This window comes from Nicotiana tomentosiformis, chromosome 5 (genome assembly GCF_000390325.3).
Source record: "Nicotiana tomentosiformis chromosome 5, ASM39032v3, whole genome shotgun sequence".
NCBI lineage: Eukaryota > Viridiplantae > Streptophyta > Magnoliopsida > Solanales > Solanaceae > Nicotiana > Nicotiana tomentosiformis.
Genome location: NC_090816.1, coordinates 4,694,535 through 4,719,110, shown reverse-complemented (window position 1 = coordinate 4,719,110; position 24,576 = coordinate 4,694,535). Strand labels below are relative to the sequence as shown.

General features: G+C 33.1%; 1 protein-coding gene across 1 annotated transcript; it reads right to left on the bottom strand.

The window, feature by feature from the left end:
* Window positions 1–18,302: 18,302 nt before the first annotated feature.
* On the bottom strand, window positions 18,303–24,362 carry LOC104102583 (ras-related protein RABD2a-like). Its single transcript, XM_009610327.3, has 8 exons — window positions 24,091–24,362; window positions 22,264–22,336; window positions 20,574–20,621; window positions 20,398–20,445; window positions 20,219–20,290; window positions 19,987–20,142; window positions 19,806–19,909; window positions 18,303–18,580 (listed from the first exon to the last, which is right to left on the bottom strand). Exons 1-8 carry the CDS (start codon window positions 24,102–24,104, stop codon window positions 18,484–18,486), a joined length of 612 nt encoding a protein of 203 aa, XP_009608622.1. The 5' UTR covers window positions 24,105–24,362; the 3' UTR covers window positions 18,303–18,483.
* Between the last annotated feature and the right edge of the window lie 214 nt (window positions 24,363–24,576).

Below are 24,576 nucleotides of genomic sequence, written 5' to 3'. Positions count from 1 at the left end.
AAAGGGTATAATAATGGGTGGTGGGTCAGTGGGGAGAATGTAATGAGGGAGAAGACTATAAGAGGAGATTGGAGCGGACGGTGCATTGATTTTCATGGGATAGGTTGTAGACTAGTTAAGTGGGGACAAACTGAGTTAGCAACTGAAAAACGTTGGTTGAGGACTTATTTTGCAAATTTTCTAGATTTTGGTATTAGAAATCCCCCTAAGATAAAAGAGGAGGATATAGAAGCAGATTTAGTTGCAGGTAAGAGCGAGTCTACCTGCAAATAGGGGTGTTCATGGTTCGGTTTGAATCGATTTTTTTCCTAAAAATAAATCAAACCAAGTAAATCGATTTTTCAAATATTGGATCCAAGCCAAACCAATTAAGTCGATTTTTTATAGATTCGGTGTATATCGGATTTTTTTGATTTTTCGATTTTTTCGGTTATTTATCGATTTTATCTTAAATATGAGACGTACATTACCAAACACATATTCAAGCAATTATATTTTCAACATAACATCACCAATTGCTCTTTGAGAAATCTATCACTTATCAAAATATATTGATGATAATTGAACCAAATAGTGATGAATAATTTTAGGACTCAATTATAAATAAATTATTTTCAACATGAAATAAATTCATGTACCTAGCGACAGAAAACTATTAATCAAACTATAATGTAAAGGCAAAGAACTAGATTATTATAATAGCAAAAAACTAGACTAAAAGTGCAAACTATTAAAATGTAACATTAAATTTTAGAAACTTTGTATAACAATATACATATATATAATAAAAAAATTTAAATAGCTACTTCTATATTCGGTTTGGTTCGATTTTTTCTGGTTATTTTTTTATTACAATCAAAACCAAATCAAATTTGGTCGGTTTTTAAAATTCAAGACCATAACCAAACTAAATCGTAAAAGGATCGGGTTTTTTAGTCAGTTTGATTCGATTTTTCGGATTTTTATGAACGCCCCTAAGAAAGCATACATATAACGCCCGTTTAGATTGACTTAAAAAAAAGTGACTTTATTTCAGCAGAAATAGTTTTTAAGTCAAAAGGCAATAAGTTGGGCTTGCCCAGTATATTGCTTTTGGCTTATTTTAAGCAAGTTTAACTTATTTAAGTATTTTTTAACTTTGCCAAATATTAAAAAAAGATAAAAAGATCTTAAAAGCTTATTTGACCAGTTTAAAAACCAATCCAAACATCCTCATAGAATTTGTCATACATACTTTCATTTCATGTGATGAAGGCTGACTAGGTACGAAATTTTTGAAAAAAGAAAGGACTTAACAAATACTTTAAAAAATATTATTTTGATCTTGTGAATTGAAACTCATCATGACATTTATAGGTCACGGGTTCGAACCGTAAAATGAGTTATTAATACTTGCGTAAAAGTAGGTTGTCTGCATTATACTTCTTGGGGTGTGACTCTTTCCTAGATTCTGCATGAATGCGGGATGCTTTGTGTACTGAGATGCCCTTATCATTAAAAGCTAAATAAAAACTTTATAGTTAAAGAGTTTCGAAATTTGATAAAGTGTTACTCCCTCCATTTCACGTTGTTTATCGTAGTTTTACTTAGCACAAAGTTTAATTAAAAAAATATTTTGAAATTTACAATCTTAAATATTTCATAATATTTATGTGACTATAAAAAAATTTAAACTTGTGATTTTAAATTTGTTGTAGCATCTGTATGAATATAAAAATTTCTAACTAAAGAAATATAAAAATATATTATTTTAGAACAAACTAGTAAGGAAATATAAATACTCAACAAAGTGAGACGGAAGAATATTCTTATTAAAATTGACAAAAAAACAAAATACATCAGTTTCCTATAAAACATAGATGAGTATGAAAAGGGAAAACTAAAATAGAAGAAAGCTGAGAAAAAAGAAAAAAAAAGATTGACCTTCAAAATTTTGACATATGTTGACCACCAACCAATTACGTACACCAAAGAAGAGTAAACGAAACGAGTAGAGAAGAGTGTAGTGAGTCCGAGTGCTTCTTTGGCTCCGACCATATTGGTTGCACGTGCGTTCACTGTACGCGTCCCCTGTAGTGATATTTAATTTTACTAATCCCATATTAAATTTGAGATAGTTTATCTCATATTTAGTTGGGATAAAATCACAATTAGTTATTCCGGAATTGCAGTATTTTTTTATTCCAATGGAAGGGTGGGATAACTAGTTTTAGGATAAATAATACCGGGATAATTAATCTCGAAATAATTTATTTCCAACCAAACGACCCCTAAGACCATAGTTTTAAAATTTATCTACATTCGATATTTACATCAAATTTTAAAAAAAATAATCTAATGCATGAGATATTTCGTGTTCACGCAGGGTCTAGAAAAGGACTGCACCTCATGGAATGTGATATAGGCAGCATACCCTAATGTAAGTATCAATTGGCTTGGCTAATTCTACGGTTGAAACTCTTTACCGTTACTCTAAGACTTTTCTTCATCAAATCAATAAATGTATAACATGTTTTGATGTAAATAATGTAAATATTAAGTGCAGGTAAGTATTTATCCCCTCACAACTCTCCCTTTAAAAACCAAATTGGGGGTGGGGGTGGGGGTTCATGGTTACGAATTTTGTTTTCATGTATCTTTAACCTCAATGAAGGGGAGCCTTGGCGTAACTGGTAAAGTTGCTTTCATGTGACCAAAAAGTCATGGGTTCGAGCCGTGGAAACGGTCTCTTGCAGAATTGTAGGGTAATGTTGCGTACAATAAACTCATGTGGTCTGATCCTTCCTCGGACCCCGAACATAGCAGGAGTTTAATGCACACGACTGCCATTTTTTTTTATTATCTTAAGGAAAAAGGCCTAAAAATGATCTTGTGGTATTCGAAATGGATCAATTATAACCTCCGTTTAAATTTGAGTCCAAAAATGACCCTGTCGTTATAAAATGGGTTTAATAATGCCCCTGTGTTATTCAAAATGGATCAATTATAACCCTCATTTAAATTTGAGCTCACTAATGACCCTGCCGCTAAAGAATGGGTCTAATGCTGCTATTTTCCTCAGTCAGTAATGATTAGGGGTGTAAATGAATATTTAAAAACCGACTAAACTAACATAATCGTACCGTGCCGATTTTTAGGTTTTTTTTAATAAAACCGTATATTTTTATATAAATCTATAACTGTACCGATAATTATGGTAGATTTTTTATTTTATAAAAATAAACCGAAAAAATATTGAACCGTCAAATTGAAAAAAAAAGATTTTGCAAAATATTTTATTTTTTTAAAACTAATGCATATGTAGTCCACTGCTTTAGGAGAGTTTTTTTCAGTTTTTTTTTAAAAAAATCCAGTTTTTACAAAAAAAATACTTAAAAAAAACTGAAAAGACTTAAAAATATATATTTTGCAAATTCTTTTCTTTTTTTAGTTTTTACAGAATAAATATTTTTCAGTTTTTAAAAGTATTTTTAAAAAAATATTTTTTTTCCAGTTTTTACAAAAATAAATACTTTAAAAAAACTGAAAAGATTAAAAATATATATTTTGCAAATATTGAACCGTACGGTTCAATATTTTTTCGGTTTATTTTTATAAAATAAAAAATCTACCATAATTATCGGTACAGTTATAGATTTATATAAAAACATACGGTTTTATTTAAAAAAAAAACTAAAAATCGGTTCAGCACGGTACGATTATATCGGTTTAGTCGGTTTTTAAATATTCATTTGCACTCCTAATCATTATTGACTGAGGAAAATAGCAGTATTAGACCCATTCTTTAATGGCAGGGTCATTAGTGAGCTCAAATTTAAATGAGGGTTATAATTGATTTATTTTGAATAACACAAGGGTATTATTAGACCCATTTTATAATGGCAGAGTCATTTTTGGACTCAAATTTAAATGGGGGTTATAATTGATCCATTTCGAATACCACAAAATCATTTTTGGACCTTTTCCCCTATCTTAACCTCAACATTATATTGAGTGTAAGTTCTAAGTATAGGGGATATAAGAAAATATTTACACAATCAAATCATATTTAAAGTAATTAAATCTATACGATAAGAAATTATATTGATATAGAAAAAAAATCATAATTAGTATATATATAATTTAAATTCTATTTTAGGAAGTACTAGTTAACTGACATTTGTAAGTAAATGTTTAAAATTTTAATTATTCTGTTTTCTTAAAATTGCTAGGACTTCCTTTATGTCTTTCCCAAAACTAACTATCTATATTATACTAAAAGCATGAATGCTCTTAACGAAATGTTCACCTTTTTTGTCCTTTTAAATTTAATTTCACATTAGGCAAAATAGTTATTTAATTATTCTAATTTTTATTAAGACTTTAAAATCAACTAAAAATCTTGCATATTAAATAATTACCTTATTTGAACTACTAGGTAAGAAATTCTAATATTTAAAAATTAAATATTAATTAAAGATTTACCTTATAGAGCTATAAGATAAGCATAGTACTGTAATTAAGTAATATATAAAACCCAACATAGAAACTTCCGATAACTTATACTTTCTTTATGGTGTTGAATCAAACGGTAAATAAGGAATTGAAAGAATTAAATCAAATTTGACATTAGTCTTGTTTATTATAGGTCCTCTGTAATTTTTCTTCTTTTATTTTTTGGACTTACCATGAATCCATGACAAAGAATAAATTGATCAAATATTTTATGTAAAAATATTCTATGGATTAAGTACGTAATAAATAATAGGAACTGATATTCCGTGTATAAAAAATAAAAGTATGTTTCGTACTCATTATTAATGTATTATCTATTACTCCTTATAATATTTTAACGAATATTTTCTCATATGGTTTTGAATATCTCTCTTAATTTTACTTTGTTTTACTTTAAATTCTTTGGCTCTTATATCGTATTTATCTGTTTTATTTAACAATCTAAGCTTGCTATTAATATTTATCAATTTCAAAGACTTACATGTTTGATACTAACTTTTACTATAACTTAACATATCTTAATGCATTTATTATGTAGTTTTAAAAAAATTATACTGAGAGACTAAAAGTTTTAAAGCAACTAAATTTTATACATTAAATTATTTTTTGAATTATATAAGTTTCAATATTAATATCTTGTATAATATCAGTTGGCACTCCTATGGTTTATTTATTCTCAATTATAGATTTATAACTTATCATAAAATTAAAACTAATTAATTTTATATAATTTAATTATCTTAATAACAATAAAAAAAGAAAAATATAGAGAAAAACTTTTTGTGAAAAATTATGTTTCATTCTCTGGTTATATACAAATACAAATCCTATTAAATACTATTATTAGGTATAATTTATCCCAATATTCATAATTATTATACGTTTTAACTCAACATCAAATTTTTAAAAACTATCGGATGAGACAGAATAATTGCACATAAGATATACAAAATTTAATAATATTTATATAATTTTTAAAAATGTTATATTATCGATATAAGGTACATGCACAAAATACGTACCCTAAGACTAATACTTGTTAAGAGTAAAAACGATGCAGATCATAACATAGGAACCTTCGAATTCAAAGCCAAATTGAGGAAACAAACAAATATGAAAGCTATAATTGTAACTCACAATCAAATATGTGAAAATATTGATTTGCAAGCGTTACCCAAAATGATACCCAAAATGATTGGACGTAAAGCATTTGTGTGGGTCTAGTTTCTATACTTTGACCTAATGTATGATGCATGGGGCTCCAAGGTGGAAAGCGTTTTTGTCACAATGATTTCATTGTCAAAGTGACCATTTCTCAAGCAAATCATGTAACCAATAAAGGCAATGGTGAAACGATAAGTAACGAACCAAACCAAACTAACTATTGGATTTTATCAATTTGGATTGGCTCGATTTTATCGAATTTTTCGGGTTTTTATTACGTGAGAATATTATTTCAATATTAATTTATTATAATTTTAGATAAAGTTTTGATATGTGAATATATATTTAGTAAAAATTTAAAAGTTTGACGAATATATGATATATTAAAATATTTTTATGGGAGAATTTTATAGTAATACGTGACAGTTATTTTCTTAGTCATCTAACAATAATTTTTCGTTTCAAGGTTAACCGAATTTAATAATTAAATAAAAAAATCAATATGATATGTGATATTTTCTATTTAATTTTAAATTATCTAAATACCATTCAAATTTGAATATGGAATATGGAAGAACAAAGAGATGATTGACTCATTTCAATAAAACTTGATAAGAAAGTGATACAACTCATTATTTAAAGTAAATAAAAATAAATGCACTTAATAGTTCTATTAAATATTACATCCCATGAAAGGATCCCAAATATTTCTAGACATTTTTTAAAATACATTCTATATAAAGTCTTAAAAGTATAAATAAAAATTATATATTTATATATTGATTTGGTTCAAGTTTTTAACTAAATACCAAACCGAATTAAACCAAACCTTATCAGAATTTTTAACCGGTTTGATATAATTTTTCAATTTGGTGCGATTTTCTGGTTCGGTTTGAACGCCCCTAGTGGTAAGTACTCTTTCATCCTTAACAAGAGGTCTCAGGTTCGAGCCCTGGGTGTAGAGTCGCCTTTGTTATGGAGCGCTTTACCCCTAATGTGAGATTTTTCAGTACGAATTCAATTTTAGCCGTGTCCCAATACAAGTACCGAATAACAGGTAGGAAACCAAAAAAAAGAAAGAAAAGCAAATCCTCTAGAAAAAGTAGGACTACTCGTTTTTTCCCATTCAGATACTATGTACAATAAGAAGAATCCATTTAAATGATAGAGGTTTGCATATTTAGCTAGCTTTAATTTAATAAAGAAAGAATTTTCAAATCAAATCTTTGACAGAAGGAAAGAATCCTATGAATATGACTGGAGTCTAGAACATATATACGCATCTAAGACAAGAAGTCAACTTTAAGCGATCCGTGTTTATTACACACAAGACAAAGAATAAAAATTTGGAAAAATGACATTGTATCTCTCAAAATAATAGCCAAAAATATATATTTATTTGTATATTTTGTATATATATACATTCTATATGTTATATACAAAAATTATACAAATTTTATATACTGTTTCAGCTACCGAATGTAAATAGTTTCTGACGCACGAGAGCTAAAAGTGAAACCCCCCTAAAAGTTTACTCATACCTAGTGTTTACACCAATCTAATTAATATAAAATATCTGTCTTACATATATATTTTTTCATTTTGTTTTGTTAATTTTTAAAGTATAATATTTAGTTTGGTGTTAACATACATTACTAATAACTATTTACCCAAGATCAATATTGAAAACTTTTACATTCCACCTTTTTGGACAAGTGATCGGATCTCATGATGTCACGATCCGAAATTCCCACCTTCGGATTGTGATAGCGCCTAACATTTCACTTGCTAGGCAAGCCAATGTTAGAATAATATTAACTAATTTTTAAACAATCTTTAAATTATTAATAATCAAAGAAACAAATGTGGAAGCAAAGTTTGAAATATAGTGAAATAACCCATAAAAATAACGATGTCTAAATACCATCCCAGAATTTATGTCACAAGTACACGAGCTTCTAGAGTAAATACAAATAAAGGTCTGAATAAAATAAAGCTGTCTGAAAATAAACACACAGCTACAGTAAAATAGACGGGGACTTCAGAAGTGCGGATGCCATGCAGTTATACCTCAAGTCTCCTCTGGTAGCTGAAATCCGAGCAAGTCTATGGTACGTCACTGGGACCAACTCCGAAATCTGCACAAGAAGTGCGGAGTGTAGTATCAGTACAACCGACCCCATATACTGGTAAGTGTTGAGCCTAACCTCGACGAAGTAGTGACGAGGCTAAGGCGGTTCACTTGCATTAACCTATACGCAATATTAATAACAATAACAAATAATAGAAATAAATCAGGTAATTCATTTATAATAATTGAAGCCAACTCAGCAGTCATAATCCATTATTATTTCAACAAACTCTGTTGTAGTATGCAACCCGCTCTCTCAATATATTCACATTCAATTCTGTTGCAGTGTGCAACCCGCTCTCCCAATATATTCCTTTTAATCAAGTCTGTGTATATATATAGACTTTTAAATAAGTCTGTTGCGGCGTGCAATCCGATCCCCCAATATTGACTTTTAAATAAGTCTATTGCGGCGTGCAATCCGATCCCCCAATATATATATATTATACTTTCATTTCCGTTGTGGCATGCAACCCGCTCCCCTAATATAATTTTAAACAACTCATAAATGTAATAAAACTTACTCCAATAAATACCACGTCCAATGAGAAATTATTAAGCATCAAGGCTCACAATAATTATAATTTATTTATGAACCAAACAATGACAAACAACAATTTATTATGAAAATCATAGAGAAAATAGGTAGTTTAATATTTAATATGTTAACTGTCAAATAATAATTAAAATACATAATTCAAATAGCATGTAACAATTAATGCAGGAATTCAAGAATTAATATTTGACAAAGAATAGGAGAGAAAATAATTATTATAATAATTAATTTATGATTTAAAATAATTTATGATTTTTCAAGTAAGCAGGCAAATAATTAATTTGACGACACTCATCACCTCGCCTATACGTCGTTCACATGCAATTCACATAACAAATAAATTAAGGGTTCTATTCCCTCAAGTCAAGGTTAACCACGACACTTACCTCGCTTTGCAAATTTCAATCAATTATTCAACCATAGCTTTTCCTTTTAAATTTATCTCTGAAAGCTTCAAATCTATTCACAAATAATTCAATATACTCAATACGAATCATAGGAATTAATTCCATATGAATTTACTAATTTTTCGGATAAAATCCGAAATTCATTAAAATATTCGGCAGTGGGACCCACATCTCAAATCTCGGAAAAACTTACGAAATCCGAACACTCATTCCGAGACGAGTCACGATATATAATTGGTTTTGGAATCCGACCTCAATTCGAGGTCTAAATCCCCAAATTTCGAAATTCCTAAGTTCTACACAAAAATTCTAATCTCACCATAAAAATTCTAGATTCTAGGTTGAAATCTTGTTATAAGATGTAAAAGATTGAAAGAGACTAGTTTAGAATCACTTACCTATGATTTGGGGAAGGAATGGTCTTTGGAAAATTGCCTCTTGTGTTTTAGGTCTTGAAAATTTGGGAAATGAATGAAAATTCCCGTCCAAAAGTCATTTTAATAAGCTGCAGATGTCGCATTTGCGACCTGAGCTTCGCAATTACGAAGCTCGCAAATGCGAAGGGTTCATCGCAAATGCGAGAACCTTCACATTTTCGCCGCCTTCGCAAATGCGAATATTATGTCGCATTTGCGACAACTGACCCTTCGCAATTGCGAGAATTGCTAGCCTAGGCTTTCTTCGCAATTGCGATAAAAAAACTCGCAATTGCCATACCTGCTTGGTTCACATTTGCGATGCCTGATCTCGCAATTGCGAGATCAGAGGCCTGCAACAGGTTCAGTTATACCAGCAAAATTTTCTAAGTTCAAAACATCCCGTGGCCTATTCGAAACTCACCCGAGCCCACGGGGCTCCAAACCAAACATGCACGCAAGTCTAAAAACATCATACGAACTTGCTCGTGTGATCAAATCACAGAAATAACACCTAAAACTATGAATTTAGCACCAAAACTCATGAATTCCTCAAAAACTACTATCTTCTCAACCGGACGTCTGAATCACGTCAAATCAACTCCGATTTCTACCAAATTTCACAGACATAACTTATATATTATATTAAACTTGTACCGGGCTTCGGAACCAAAATACAGACCCGATACCAACGAGATCAAACATTAATCAATTTCTTTAAATGCATAGAATTTCAGTCTTACAATTTTCATCAAAAATTCATTTCTCGAGTTAGGGACCTCGGAATTCGATTCCGGGCATACACCTAAGTTTCATATTTTATATGGACCTTCCTGGAATGTCGAAACACGGATCCGAGTCCGTTTACTCAAAACGTTGACCAAAGTCAACTAAAAATCAATTTAAAATCCCAAAATTATTACTTCATAAATTTTCACATAAAGGCTTTTCGGATTTATGTCCGGACTGTGCACACAAATCGAGGTGAGTAAAAATAAATTTTTTAAGTCTAACAAACCCGGAATAAAATCTTAATTCACAAGATGACCCTTTGGGTCATCACACATGGAATGTTGGTGATAAATTATCCTGATAAGCCATGATTCATTTAGTACAATTATACGTTCATATCTTGGGACGTCTTTAAGATGAAAAGTTATTTCGTATGAGTAAAATAATAGACTTTTTCAACATATTTGGCAGATCGGTCAAACCATAATTTGAGAGGTTAGCCAAATATAAAAAATATATAACCTAATTACGTATACTATATATATATATATATATATATATATATATATATATATATATATATAAAAAATATGCACTAAGCGAATCATGAGTCACATATGCTCTCGGCGTAAGATAGTTAACCTACGCCGGTGTGTCCATGGCAGGGGCTAGAGGACGCGAAAGAGGACGAGGAAGAGGGAGAGGTCACCCAAAAAAAGTACCGATCATCACCATCGGGAGCTCAGTAGGAACTCGTAGCTCAGAACCCAAGAACATTGATGAAGAAATACCAGCATCCCCCCGTGAACAAAGGAGATCTAAAGAGGGGAACCAAGGAGAATCATCAACTGGAGCGATGAAAAAGCTCCAATTGAGCCCAGCAACACCAGAGGAAAGAGCAGATCTAGAAATAGAGAAGACAAAGGAAATCACTATCCCACCAGTGAAACAAAGCAATGAAACTGTAATTCCAGCAGGGGAGGAGAATAAGCAGGCAGAGAAGGAAGGCACTCAAACGTGGGTTAACCTATTTGCTAAGAATAAGGCTGCTGAAAATGGTATGGCCCTAACCTATATCCCACCACAGATTGTCAATGGTCAAATAATTGTAAAATTGGATAAGGATAAAGTTGATAGAGAAACTGAGAAATGGAAAGGGGCTCTAATTGCATATGTAATTGGGGACATGTCGGGTTATAATGCTATGGAGAGGTATATAGAGTTAAATTGGAATGCTATTCCAGAACTAGATCTGTATATGCATGAGGAGGGATATTACATAATCAAATTCAAAACAAGAGAAGATATGCAGGAGATTCTGTATTCTTGCCCATATACTATCAACAATAGACCTATTATTCTCAAGCAATGGACAACAGATTTCAATTTTGAGAAGGAGTTTCCAACAGAAATTCCTTTGTGGATCAAATTTTCTAAGCTACCACTGAATTGTTGGGGGAATAATTCACTTAGCGGGATAGCCAGCTCAATTGGAACACTCATGTACGTAGATGAATGTACTGTTAAGCAAATCAGAGTATCCTATGCAAGGATGCTAAATGAGGTTGATGTGACTAAACCACAGTTAGATGAGATAACTGTGGAGGATCCAAATGGGAGAGTATTCCTACAAGCAATCATTTATGATTGGAAGCCAATGTTCTATGAAAAATGCCAAGTCATTGGGCATAAGTGTCAACAGGAAGGTAGAAGGCAGGACCAACAACATAAGGATCAAACGAAAGAAAAGAGGGAAACAAAGAAAATAGTGCAGCAATGGATTACTAAAGACAAAGGAAAAGTAAAGCAGCATATGGAAGAGGAATATCTGCCAAATCTTAATCAAGACAATCATCAAAAGGTGGAAACAAATGCAATGATAAGAGTCACAGAAGCAGGGCGGAATTCAGGGGTGGTGAAGACCAATATGCAAGTGCAACAGAAGGACACAACCCCAGTGGAAACAAACACGAGCAAGAGCAAGCCCAGAACTAAATGACATCAATTTCCCAGTACTAGGCTCAGTTCCAGTGAAGAATGGGTTTGGAGTATTGGATAGAGAAGTGATAGAAGTGAAAGGGGATCAATCAGAACCTCCTGATATAGAAGGTAGAACAAAACGATCAATATGACTTGGCTTGTGTGGAACATACGAGGATTGAATAAGAGATATAAGCAGAAGAAAGTAAGAAATATATTGAAAATAAAAAAATAGGAATAGCTGCTCTAGTAGAAACAAGAGTTAAGGAGAATAAGGCTGGGGCTATAAGTAAGAATATAGCCCAAGATGGGGATGGTTACATAACTACTCAACTGCTAGTAATTGTCGAATATGGGTGTTATGGGACACTAATAGGTACCAAGTAAATAAGAAAGCAGAAGGAGCACAAATGATTCACTGTGAAGTAAGAGGACACACTACAGAGTTAGAGTGTGTGATTACTGTTACCTATGGGTTCAACACTAATGAAAAGAGAAAGGATCTCTGGGAATCCCTGAAAACACTAGCTCAAGGCATTACAGTATCTTGGCTAGTGTTAGGGGATTTTAATGCATTGTTGTGTTCAATGGATAGACTACATGGGAATACAGTCTATCAGGCTAATATACAAGATCCACAGGGGATGACAAAGCTCCAGGAGTAGATGGATATAATGTTGTCTTCTTCAAAAAAGCATGGCACATCATTGGGGAAGAGGTGACTAAAGCAGTGAGGGAGTTCTTCTCAACTGGAAGAATGTATAGAGCCATTAATTGCACAGCCATTACCTTGATCCCAAAGACTGACAATCCAATAACAATCAAAGAATATAGGCCAATAGTATGTTGCACAGTGCTATACAAACTATCTCCAAGATACTAGCAGCAAGGCTACAAAAAGTAATTGACAGCATCATTTATGAATCTCAGGCTTATTCCAGGGAGAAGAATAGGAGATAACATCATCATGGCCCATGAATTAATCAAAGCTTATACAAGAAAGCATGTATCACTGAGATGTATGATTAAAATAGACCTCCAGAAGGCCTATGACTCGGTTGAATGGAGCTACTTGGAACAAATTATGAACCTGCTGGGATTCCCTGGTAAATTCATAGCTTGGGTGATGGAATGTGTAAAGACTGTGAACTATACTATTATGGTGAATGGTGAACCAACAGACCTCTTCAATACTGCAAAGGGACTCAGGCAAGGAGATCTTGTATCTCCCTTCCTGTTTACAATTGCAATGGAATATCTGAGTCGCAACTTAAAGTTGATGACTGAGAAAAAAGAATTTCACTATCATCCTAGATGTGCAAAGCTGGAAATAACCCACCTATGTTTTGCTGATGACCTGCTGATATTCCCAAGAGGTGATGTTTCTTCAGTAACAGAAGTACAACATAGTTTCAACCAGTTCTCAAAGGCATCAGGTTTGCAAGCAAATTTAGGAAAGAGCTTCATTTATTTTGGAGGTATACCATAGGTTGAACAAGTGCTGATACTGAGCCAACTGAGATTCACAAAGGGAGCACTACCATTCAAGTATTTGGGAGTTCCTCTATCTACAAAGAAGCTAACACTAATGCAGTGGCAAACCCTCATTGAGAAGATAGTAGCAAGAATTACATCATAGACAGCAAACAAACTATCCTATGCAGGAAGAGCTCAACTGATAAGAAGTGTGCTATTTGGTGTTCAATCCTATTAGGCATAATATTTTATACTACCAGCAAAGGTGATGAAAATAGTGGAAGGTTTCTGAGGGAGCTACTTATGGACAGACAACAATGTAATAACAAGGAAAGCATTGGTCAGCTGGGACAAAGTTTGTTCTCTAAAAAGTAGTGGAGGATGGAATTTGATAAACTTAAGACTATGGAACAAGGCAACTATAATAAAGTTGTATTGGGATCTTGCAAGTAAAAAAGACAAGTCGTGATAAGTTAGATACATACATACTATCTAAAAGGACAATAGATGGAGCATGTAACAGTGCCAAAACAAGCAAGCTGGATGGTGAGGAAAATCCTGGAAGCAAAGAATATCCTAGAGCAGGAAAGTATACATGTGTGCACAGGCAAGAGTGTCATTAATCAAATTTATCTACATTTGCCGGGAGAACAACCCAGGATTTCATGGAAGTGTATGATGTTTGGAAATGCTGGAAGACCAAAAGCTCGATTTACACTTTGGCTTTAAATGCAGAATAGACTACTAACATCAGATAGGCTGAATAGATGGGTATGGTGATAGAGAACAAGTGCAACATATGCCACCAAGCAGAGGAGTCTAGAGATCATCTCTATGTGGAATGTGACTACATGAAAGCAATGATGAACAAGATAATGCAATGGACACATAGCCAAAACATAGCAGTGTGGGATTGGAAACAACATGTGCAGGAAGTGATCAGGAGAGCTAAAGGAAAATCAAGAGAAGCCCAACTCTTCAAGATGGTATACACAGAGATAGTACACTGCATATGGATTGAGAGAAGACAAGTGTAGAGTAGGAAAGAATAGCAAAGGAGATTGCATGCGTATGTTGTGTGCGAGCTCCTCCTAGAATAGCTGAGATAGTACATAGATATGGATTCTAAATAGAAGCCTAGGAAGAGATATGAGATCCATTGTAAATATGTTAGCTAGCTGAGTTAGCTAGCTACGGTTCTTTGTACAGCTATTACTGGTGATTAATAAAAAGTTAGTTACCAAAAAAAAAAAAATCATGAGTCACATTGCTAAAGTGGCATAATCATAGGATAAAATGTATGGTATATTCTTTTTTATTTGATATTGAAGTGGGCTCAATTATGCATTCGTAGACTAAAGAGTATTTACCATTAGAGGTTGTGCGGTGGCGTATACATAATATTTCATAAGTGGTGTTATAATATTTTTAAAAGTGGACTAATGAATAAATTACTATAACGATAAACAGTGTCATATTTTTATAAAGTATTTATCCTCAATATTTTTTTTTATTTTATATATATCTAGTAAAAGATTTTGACGAAACGATGTCATATGACACTGCATGCAACAAGATACATACGCCCCTGATATTGTGGTGGGAGTGATAAGTATTTCTTCATCGTTAATCAGAAATTTTAGGTTCGACGCTTGGATATGGAGTTACCTTTAATAGGAAACACGTTTTATACCTAAAGTAGCATTTTCCCGCTCGAATCCGGATTACTCATATCCTAAATTGCGGATATCGAACATCGGATTAAAGGAAATAAAGAGTATTTGAGACACTCTAAAATGATTGGAGCAGCCTTGGAAATAGTGGGGGATCATTTAATGTTGATTGTAACAATCATTGTAAAGTCTATATCGAAAAATGAAAGTGAAACGCCACATACATACTTCTACGTTTTAATCATAGCGTATGATTACATTTTTCAAGTGACGATTTAGTCATGAATTCGCATTTTGTATGATTTAATGGGCGTTTGGACAAAAGAATAGTAAAATTCCGGAAAAGTGAAAAAAATTCAAATGAAAATAGTATTTGAAAATTAGAATCGTGTTTGGACATAAATATAATTTGAAGTCGTTTTTGTTTGTGAGTGATTTGAAGTGAAAATTTTGAATAATAATTTTTTAGAGTTTTTTAAATTTTCGAAAAATTTCTAAATTCAATTTCAAGTAAAATTTGAAATTTTCATGGCCAAACACTAATTTTGAAAAAAAGAAAAAAAAATTCGGAAAAAAGTAAAAATAATTCTTATACCAAATGGGCCCTTAAAAATTCTCTACAATTATCATTAAATGCTCTATTGTTTTTACCAATATCCCAATTAAGATAAAGTAAAGAGACAACTATCAAATCATAAAACCTTTGAGATGTCAAATTTAACTTCCTCCATAATTAACTTCATTGAATGACCTAATCTTCGTGATTTTGCTAGGTATAATAAGCCAAGAAAAGGGTCAATAAGGATATGACTCAACTTATAGTGATAATGTGATATACCATTTACAAAATATATTTAACTTTTATTTTTTTATTTTTTTCAGAATATATTGCCACCTTTGGCGCGCTATTTTTGAAAAATTGATCTCTCCCCCTCTCACTCCAAATTTATTTGGTCGGACTGTAACATGTTTTGAGCAAAGACCGATTTTATGATCCATTATAAATAACTGTCCACTCAACCACTTAATAGCCGATAATTATCTTATAATATATGCATAATCCATGAATAATGTATATAAACATGTTTAATTAAAATATAATCTATGTATCTCGTCTAGAAAAAATAAACGAACAATCCGGCTGGCTATTGTGTAAAGATCCATTTCTTTTTCTTAGGCAAGAAAACAACACAATATTAAATAAGATAATTCACTTAGAATCCAGGCAATTTTAAAAATAAGCTCAATATGAATATCTCCATTCAATTGCATGGGGTAACCAATTAATTTAGCAAGTTTTGACGATCCGACAAAATTTGTGGATACAACAACAACAACAATAATAACCCAGTAAAATTCCACAAGTGAGGTATGAGGAGGGTAGTGTGTATGCAGATCTTACCCCTATCCCGATGGAATAGAGAGGTTGTTTCCGTCAAAACTTGTGGATACAACAACAACAACAACAACAACAATGACAAAGTAAAATCCCACAAATAAGGTCTGAGAAGGGTAGTGTGTATGTAGATCTTACCCCTATCCCGAGGGAATAAAGAGGTTGTTTCCGTCAAAACTTGTGGATAATTAAACATAATTGGTAGGTGAAGATAGAAAAAAGTTTTGATGGTAAAATCCGGACTACACCTCCATGTACAAACGAACACATTTTTCTTGCTATAAAAAGTTTGTATTGGAACTGATTAAAAAAACTTAGAAATGGTCGGAAAATGCAGGGAAGGACCCTGAAAATATTTTTTGTATAACTGATAGAAAAGCATCGGAATGCCAATAACATAGAACTGTGGGTCTGTGCAACTGAATTCAGGTGAATGTCTTTTGGCTTTTTTATGATTCTACTTTATGTCAATCATACCATTGTGTCCTTTGTATTTCCTTTTTCTTTTCTTCCATCCCAAACAAAAAAAGAACCAAGAATTCATGCAATAAACGTGTAACACATTTTGGAACTATGAAGTAGAAAATCAGGAGCGGATGCAGTGTTGCGATTCAGGTTCATATGAATTCAGTACTTTTGACGCGAAACAAATATATGTGAAAAATTCACTAAATTTAAAACAAATAGCAGATACAAATTCATATTTTTAAAAATATATAACGGGATCAATACTAAAAATATTAAAAGTTGAACTCATAGAGTTCGAATTCTAAATCGGTTAGAAAATGGCGTGCGTACTACAAGAAATGACCTGACCACTAAACACAATGAAACGTACTATGATTGGATTTGGTAACTGTGCTACATAGAGGGAAGTTGATTATAGATATGCATGAATCTTCATTTCATATCGTCTAGTCTTTTTCTAGCCTTTCTAAAAATTGTGGTGCATTGAACTATATTTGGTTCTAACGCATAAGTTTCACACATATCTATCACACTTCAAAAACATAATAACATGATATAAGTTCTCCATATATTTCTTTATTTATTTTGCATTGTTATGTTAAAATATTATGTCCTCCGAGGTTTGGTTCAATAACAAAAGTTTTACAACTTAGAATGTATGGCTTCACAATGTACACTATTTCCGAATCGGAGAGCCTTTTCTCTTTTACTTCACACAGCTTTTCACTCCTTTCCTTCATAGCGAAATAATAAATTTTATTACATACAAACCAAATACCTGCATTAGCTGAAAAAGGAGAAGGAAGGTTGGAATGCCAACATGCGTCTATTATTGAATTCACACAACCGACTCATTGTACTAGTTACTACTATGATAGGTGCACATTTTGAGTTCAAAACTTGGCTTCACAGTTCACACTAGGTAATCTATTTAAGTGAAAGAACCATTATTCGCCAAGTCTTAAAGCTGAAAAACAAACTCTTCGGTTATAAAAAGAAATCTGATAAGCTCTTGTTTTATATTAATTCATTGCTTAAAGGTAGAAATGGTTGTTAAATCACATATTAGTACTTTCGTCAATAGCTAAAATAATAGACTGCTATCTTTTCTTTTTCAAGAAGAGTAGGAATTAGTTTCAATAACCAAAAAACTGAACATCACACTCAGAAACTGATAAAGGAGGTGGTGAGGGGCCAATACTAAAGGGAAAATGACATTCTATAGCCGCTCTCAAAATAATAGCCGAAAAAAGAGTATATGTTTTGTATATATATACATTCTGTATATTATATACAAATTCTATATACTTTTTCGGCTATCAAATGTAAATAGTTTCTGTCACGGGCTAAAAGTGAAGAGCCCAATACTAGTAGCGCAGTCTCCTGAAATGGAAATATAACACAGGAACTTCGGCAAATAATGCTAATATTGACATGTTCACAATTACAAACTATTCCACAAACATAAAGGTAGTAAAAAAATATATTGCAACAAAAGAAAACTTTACCAATGTTTAATCAGACCACAATAGACATGACAAGGACGAGACAGCAAAGCAAATATTACAGTAGCAAACAATTTTTTGTACTCTAAGATGAGCAACAGCCACCACTCTGTGTCACCGGCTGTCCACGGATATTCACGGTTGGAGGCTTAGCGGAATTATTGGCTGGTTGGCTTGCCATCCTGCATTTAGGAGAACATTAGAGAAAGAAAAAATAGAGGCAAGCAAAACGAGGACCAGCGCGACACTACTTTATCTCTTAAATGCAAAAAAGATCATTTGGAAGACCCCTTCAACAGTGGCGAAGCCACATGGTCATAAAAGATCATTTGGAAGACCACCCTTCGTCGAAAAATTACACTATGTACATAGGTAAAATATTATGTTTTAGAGGTATATAACACATTGAACACCCTTTGTCGGAAAGTTTTTTCACTTCTTTAAATTTGAACACCCTTGGAGAAATTCCTATCTTCGCCACTGCCCTTCAATAGCATGAAAATGAAGCTGAACTCTACCTATAACCAACCAACTGCACTTGGTTGGCCCAAACTAACTAGCCCAACCATGTAGAAAAGGCCCGCAACTGCCCCAAACCCTTTTTTTTTGTATCTGGCCAGAGGGGCGGTAGGATCAGTGGTGAGTGTTTGGTAAGCCAACAGCCTGGTGAACCAAGGGGGCCAAGCCAAGAGCAAGCTCAGCTAGAATGAAATTCTAACTCTCGCTGAAAACATCGTTTTATTCATTCTATTGCTTATGAGGTTGGTACAACAGCCTTAACGCACAAGTTTTTATTAGGCATTACACCCAATTTTTCATTCATGAAGTTTGGGCTGTCAATTGCACCAAAAAGAAAGTTCTAACAGATCTCCGACAGTTGAGTGTAGCATTTGAAAAGGTTAGTTTTTTAGCCAATTGGCCAAAAAATGAATCCACACCCTCTCCCCTTTTTATTTTAACTTCTAAAAATTACGCTTTAGCTCCAAAAACTTAATCCCCCACCCCCCACCCCCACCACAAACACACAACAAAAAGAAGCTCGCAACTTTCTTTAACTCTCTTAATATTAGCTTAAACTCTGAATTTTCAATCTTTCAACTCTTAATTTCTCAAGTAGTTCAACAAGTTTGTGAGTCCAGCTACAATTAACGCCTCCAATATTTTAGTTACTATCGGCAATTTGTACCTAATTGTTCCAGCTTTTAGTTTAATAACTAGTCCTAAAAAACAATTACTAGTTTTACTCGTATATATTTGTTACTCCCTCCTTCACAATTTATGTGAAAGCATTAGATGATAGAAAACGCAAAGCGCCTAAATAGCACCACAGATCAGGCTTGAGCAACTTAGGAAAGATACAATAGGTTATTAAAATTTAACTGCCATCTGAAATGAGTACGTGTTTACCTATTTTTGATAGCAGAAGTCATAGCCATGAAAGCCTGTTCTACATTCGTAGCATCTTTAGCACTGGTCTCCAAGAATGGAATACCAATTTCATCAGCAAATGCCTAAGAACGAAGAGGTCCATCAGTATAGTTTGAATTTTGGAGCAAAGAATTAAATATATGGTGGAAAATGGATTTACCTTAGCTGTTTCATATGAGACAACTCTATTTGCAGTAAGGTCAGACTTGTTCCCGACAAGAATTTTGTTAACATTGTCACTAGCATAACGATCAATTTCACTCAGCCACTGTTTTACATTATTGAAGCTCTCTTGATCTGTCACATCATACACAACCTACCCAAGAGGCCATTGAGAAACATCAAAAGATACAGAAAACAATTGATGATAAACTTTATGGAAAAGCACCTACTATTATGCCATGGGCTCCACGATAGTAGCTGCTAGTGATGGTCCTGAACCGTTCTTGTCCAGCTGTATCCCACTATATGGTGCCAAAAAAGAAAAACACCAGGGATCCAGTTAAAATTTTGGTTCGAAGAAAATTAGCAACATAAAAGAATTTAAACAGAAATGCAAGTGAAATCTTACAATCTGAAGTTTTATAGTCTTCCCATCTTGCTCTACTGTCCGGATTTTCTACACGAAAAGATTTGGTAAAATGAGCAATTAGACGTATTTAAGAATGGGATGGCAGAATAAGATCACGGAAGACTCCAACTATATATAAATGAAGTAGCTCATCAACTACAAGGGTATTTACTTACAAAATCAACTCCAATGGTGCTTATGTAACTTTCCAGATATGTGTCGTCCTGATGATAATAAAAGACAAACAGTTAGCGGCATTTGCAGAAGACACCTGTTTTTTGAATAAAGACAACTTTAACCACAATAAACTATAATGCGGTAACATCCAATAAAATTTCACTCTTAAAAATCTCTTAAGAATGAAGTTCCATAAGAAACAAGATGCATCATCAATTATTCAGAGGGTTTACAGTACGAACATGAAACTAGCAGAGCGTATCAAATTAGTGCCTTAGGAAGAAGGGACAAAGTTGATGCTAGAAGTAGTTTACCAAAGTAAACAGGAATGATCATAAAACCTGCAAGATGGGTCAAGGTTAACACCTACAGACTATAACAACTCTACAAGAGTTCTAAGGAGATTTGTAGTTATAAAACTGTATGAAAATTAGATGAAGTAAAAAGGATTTTCAAGGAGATGCAACGCGGAAAAAATCCTGCCAGGTTTGAAAGTATTGGTCATTCAAAGATGTACTAATAGCAGCACAATTACAGAACCACCCCAAAAGGTTTACAGTTATTGATAATCTCTCCTAGTAAAAAAGCAAATCAATAAAAAACCTTTTTTTTGGATAAAGTAGATCAACAAGAAACTTGCCAAAGCAAAAGAATAGGGAAGTGCTAAAGCAATATTTTTTTTTGGATAAAGTAGATCAACAAGAAACTTGCCAAAGCAAAAGAATAGGGAAGTGCTAAAGCAATAGTGTTAGTCAATAGCTCATCGGTGTTGTAAAAGGTTTCGCTAAGGTGCGGTCAAGCCTTGAAGCTAAAAAGATTTTGCTAAGGTGCGGTCAAGCATTGAAGCTAAAAAGATTTTGCTAAGGTGCGGTCAAGCATTGAAGCTAAAAAGGTTTCGCTAAGGTGCGGTCAAGCATTGAAGCTAAGTATAGCGCAAGTTGGCGCATCTCCTTGCTTATGTGACTCCAAGGTGCTAAAGCATGTAATGAAGCCTCATCATCCATGAGCTCTATCATGAAGAGGGCAACGATAAAGGATAAACATAGTACGGAAAGTGATATATCAAATTAGACAAAAGAAATTACAATTAAAACGAGAAATTAACTTTCTATGTATAATAAAACTATTCCTTCACCTGATTTAGAGAGTTAAAACCAAAAGTATTTACATCAGGCTCAGAAATTTAAAATGGTTCTTGTACTTAATTCGCATAAATTTGACTTCATATATTTCACTTGTAGTTTTTCCAATTACTTTGTCCATATAATTGTTGTGCCTAATCATAATTATTTTTTCTTGCATTACAGCATTATTTCTTTATTTATTTATTTAATTTTCCCTTTGTGCCTTTCTTCTTGAAAACCCACGTTCTAATGAGCTTTGTGCTAGAAGCTCCAACAGGTTTTGGCACTTTTATAGGCTCTTTGGCCTTTGAAAAATGTGTTCATAGATACCTGATTAAAGCTCTTTGGCCTTTGAAAAATGTGCTCATAGATACCTGATTAAAGCTAACGAGAAGGAAATAAGAAAGAACACAAAATGGAAAGGTGGTGCATATGGCCAACATGCTCCCTATGATTTCAGTCCTCCATTTGTTTTCTTATCAGAAGAAATCAGCATTTATGTTTTACAAAGAAAGAAAAAAAGATACTAGAGTAGTACACCTAATTTCATGATCAAAAAACTTACGGCAAACCTCAGAAGAAGACATGATTTCCCAACGCCAGAATCACCAATGAGCAAAAGCTTAAAGAGGTAGTCACTGCATGGAAAGAACAGCAATACAATCATCATATTATTTATTAGCTTGCTAGATGTTTAAAGTATGGCTCTCTATTGTATAGTATGATACTTATTGTGATTAACTTTTCATTTTAATCCTAGTTACTCCTTATAAAAGATATTTTACACTGTTATAGCATGTAGTATGGTTATATGTGACTACTAAGATAACTGCTATTCTAGAAAGAGAACATTTTAAGGATTTTATCCATTTGATACGGTAAAGTAATGTAAACCAACTACGCCTCAATCTCACACTAGTTGCAGTTGGGTATAGGAATCCTCGATACCCATTCCTATCTTTGCTATAATGTTTATCACGCATAATTACTTGTATAAAAAATACCCGATAAATCACCCATTAACTCTAGCATATATTAAATTAGGGTCAGGGCTAATCAGAATCTAGTTCAAGCCTATTCTTCCCTGGAGTGTACCTGATATGGTTTAAGGCTATGTTAGGTGACATACGATCCAAGTTTTCTAGCCCGAGCCTTTGCTGAAATAGGATCAAGAACTAGGATCAAAAGCTTCCACCTAATCCACTCTACCCCCTTTCCCCAAAGAAAAAGCAAAAAAACTTGGGAATTATCATTATCTGAGAAAATATCATGGAAACATTTTCAGCCAATTTCAAGATAAGAATCAAGGTCTACGACTCTGCCTAAATAAGTCTCAAAAGCTTGAGCTATGGAGAAGCACTTTAGATAGTAACTCATTTAGGATAAGTGGGAGTAAGATAGAGTACATGCACTGCAAGTTTAGCCAACGAGATAGCAAAGAAGTTTAGGTGAAATTAGATGGAATTGAGGTACCTAAATGCAGGAGTTATTTAAAAAGAAAATCTTGAATATCTCGGAATCCAGGCAAGTCTAGCAAAAAATGGAAAACAATGGAAGTTGAAAATATGTATAAATGATACCAACTAGAGGACAAGTGTTCACTAGAAGAGACTCCTAGAGGCTTAGTATATTAGAGATATAACTACCAGAGTATATTACAGAACCCTAGTGTTAGATAATCCTTAAGAGCGGCGTATTGAAACATTATGGACCCAAATTGAGCATTTATGATATTCAGGATTCATATAGTGACTAGTCAGGGGCGGATCTATAATGCACTATATGAGTTCACGTAAATCCAATAACTTTGCCCAAGACCTTGTATGTATTAAACAATCCACTAGATATCTATAATATTTGATTGTGAACCCAGTCATTACTGTATATTAACTCGACGTAGCAATAGGAACCCATAAATTTCAAATCTTGGATCCACCTATCCGATAGAGCCGACCCCAACAAGATTTGGATTAAGGCGTAGTAGTAGTTGTAGTCATATACCTATGAAAGTTACATGGACTATCTCATAGATCCTCTAATTTTTTATATTATAATGTTCAACCACCATATTTTGTGCACCAAAATTATGAGGGGATTTAGTTAGGCATTTTATGATAGTGCACAAACACGGATATTAACAGATGTAAAATTGAATGGAAAAGCAAGAGATAATCCTAAACGTTAGCTGCTACGTGTGATTTAATGACTTAGGGTTCACAAATAATTTCGCTAATATAAAATACATAAGGATCCTATCTGAATTCAAGCACAAAATCTACAGTTCGACACTGAATGTTAAAAGATAAATAAACAACATGAAATTTACTCAATGCTTTAACAATGATGCGATATTCAAAGAATAAGGATAAGGAAGAGGATAAATGGAACTTACTACTCGGGATTCATTGCGATCGAGGGAAGATGAAATTCGCCGGTGTCTGAGGGATTTACCGGCGAGAATTGACCGGAATCTGAATCGGAATCTTCGTGGGTGAATTAAGAAGCAAAAATGTGAGGAGCAAAGGATATTGAATGAGAGAGCACGTGTGATGAAGACACGTAGAGAAGGCGTTGAAATTTGAGGAAGAGAATTTGCTTTTCGTTTTGCTTATTTTTCTTTTCTTTCCCTTTGAGTTTTCTTTTTGGATTAGTTTGGATTTACTCGATGTTTGAACTTGAGACCAATGTTTAAAAGGCTTTTTCGAAACTTGCCTCAAGGCTCGTCTCGGGGCGTTGTACAATCGAAATACCTTAAGGCTAACATATGAGAGCTTACTTCTCCAAGCGTTCGATTGTGTGTCATAAATATGTTTAACGCTCGACGCTTAGGATTCGTCGATAATTTCTATGCAAATTATATGTCGAATTACCTAATTAG

Bases quoted from the DNA above. Each gene is read 5' to 3' on its own strand.
- LOC104102583 (XM_009610327.3), bottom strand. The intron at 20,291-20,397 runs GTAAGATTTCAC...GGCACCATATAG, and splicing joins AGACTATAAAACTTCAGATT to TGGGATACAGCTGGACAAGA. The intron at 20,143-20,218 runs GTAGGTGCTTTT...CCTCTTGGGTAG, and splicing joins GTGGAGCCCATGGCATAATA to GTTGTGTATGATGTGACAGA.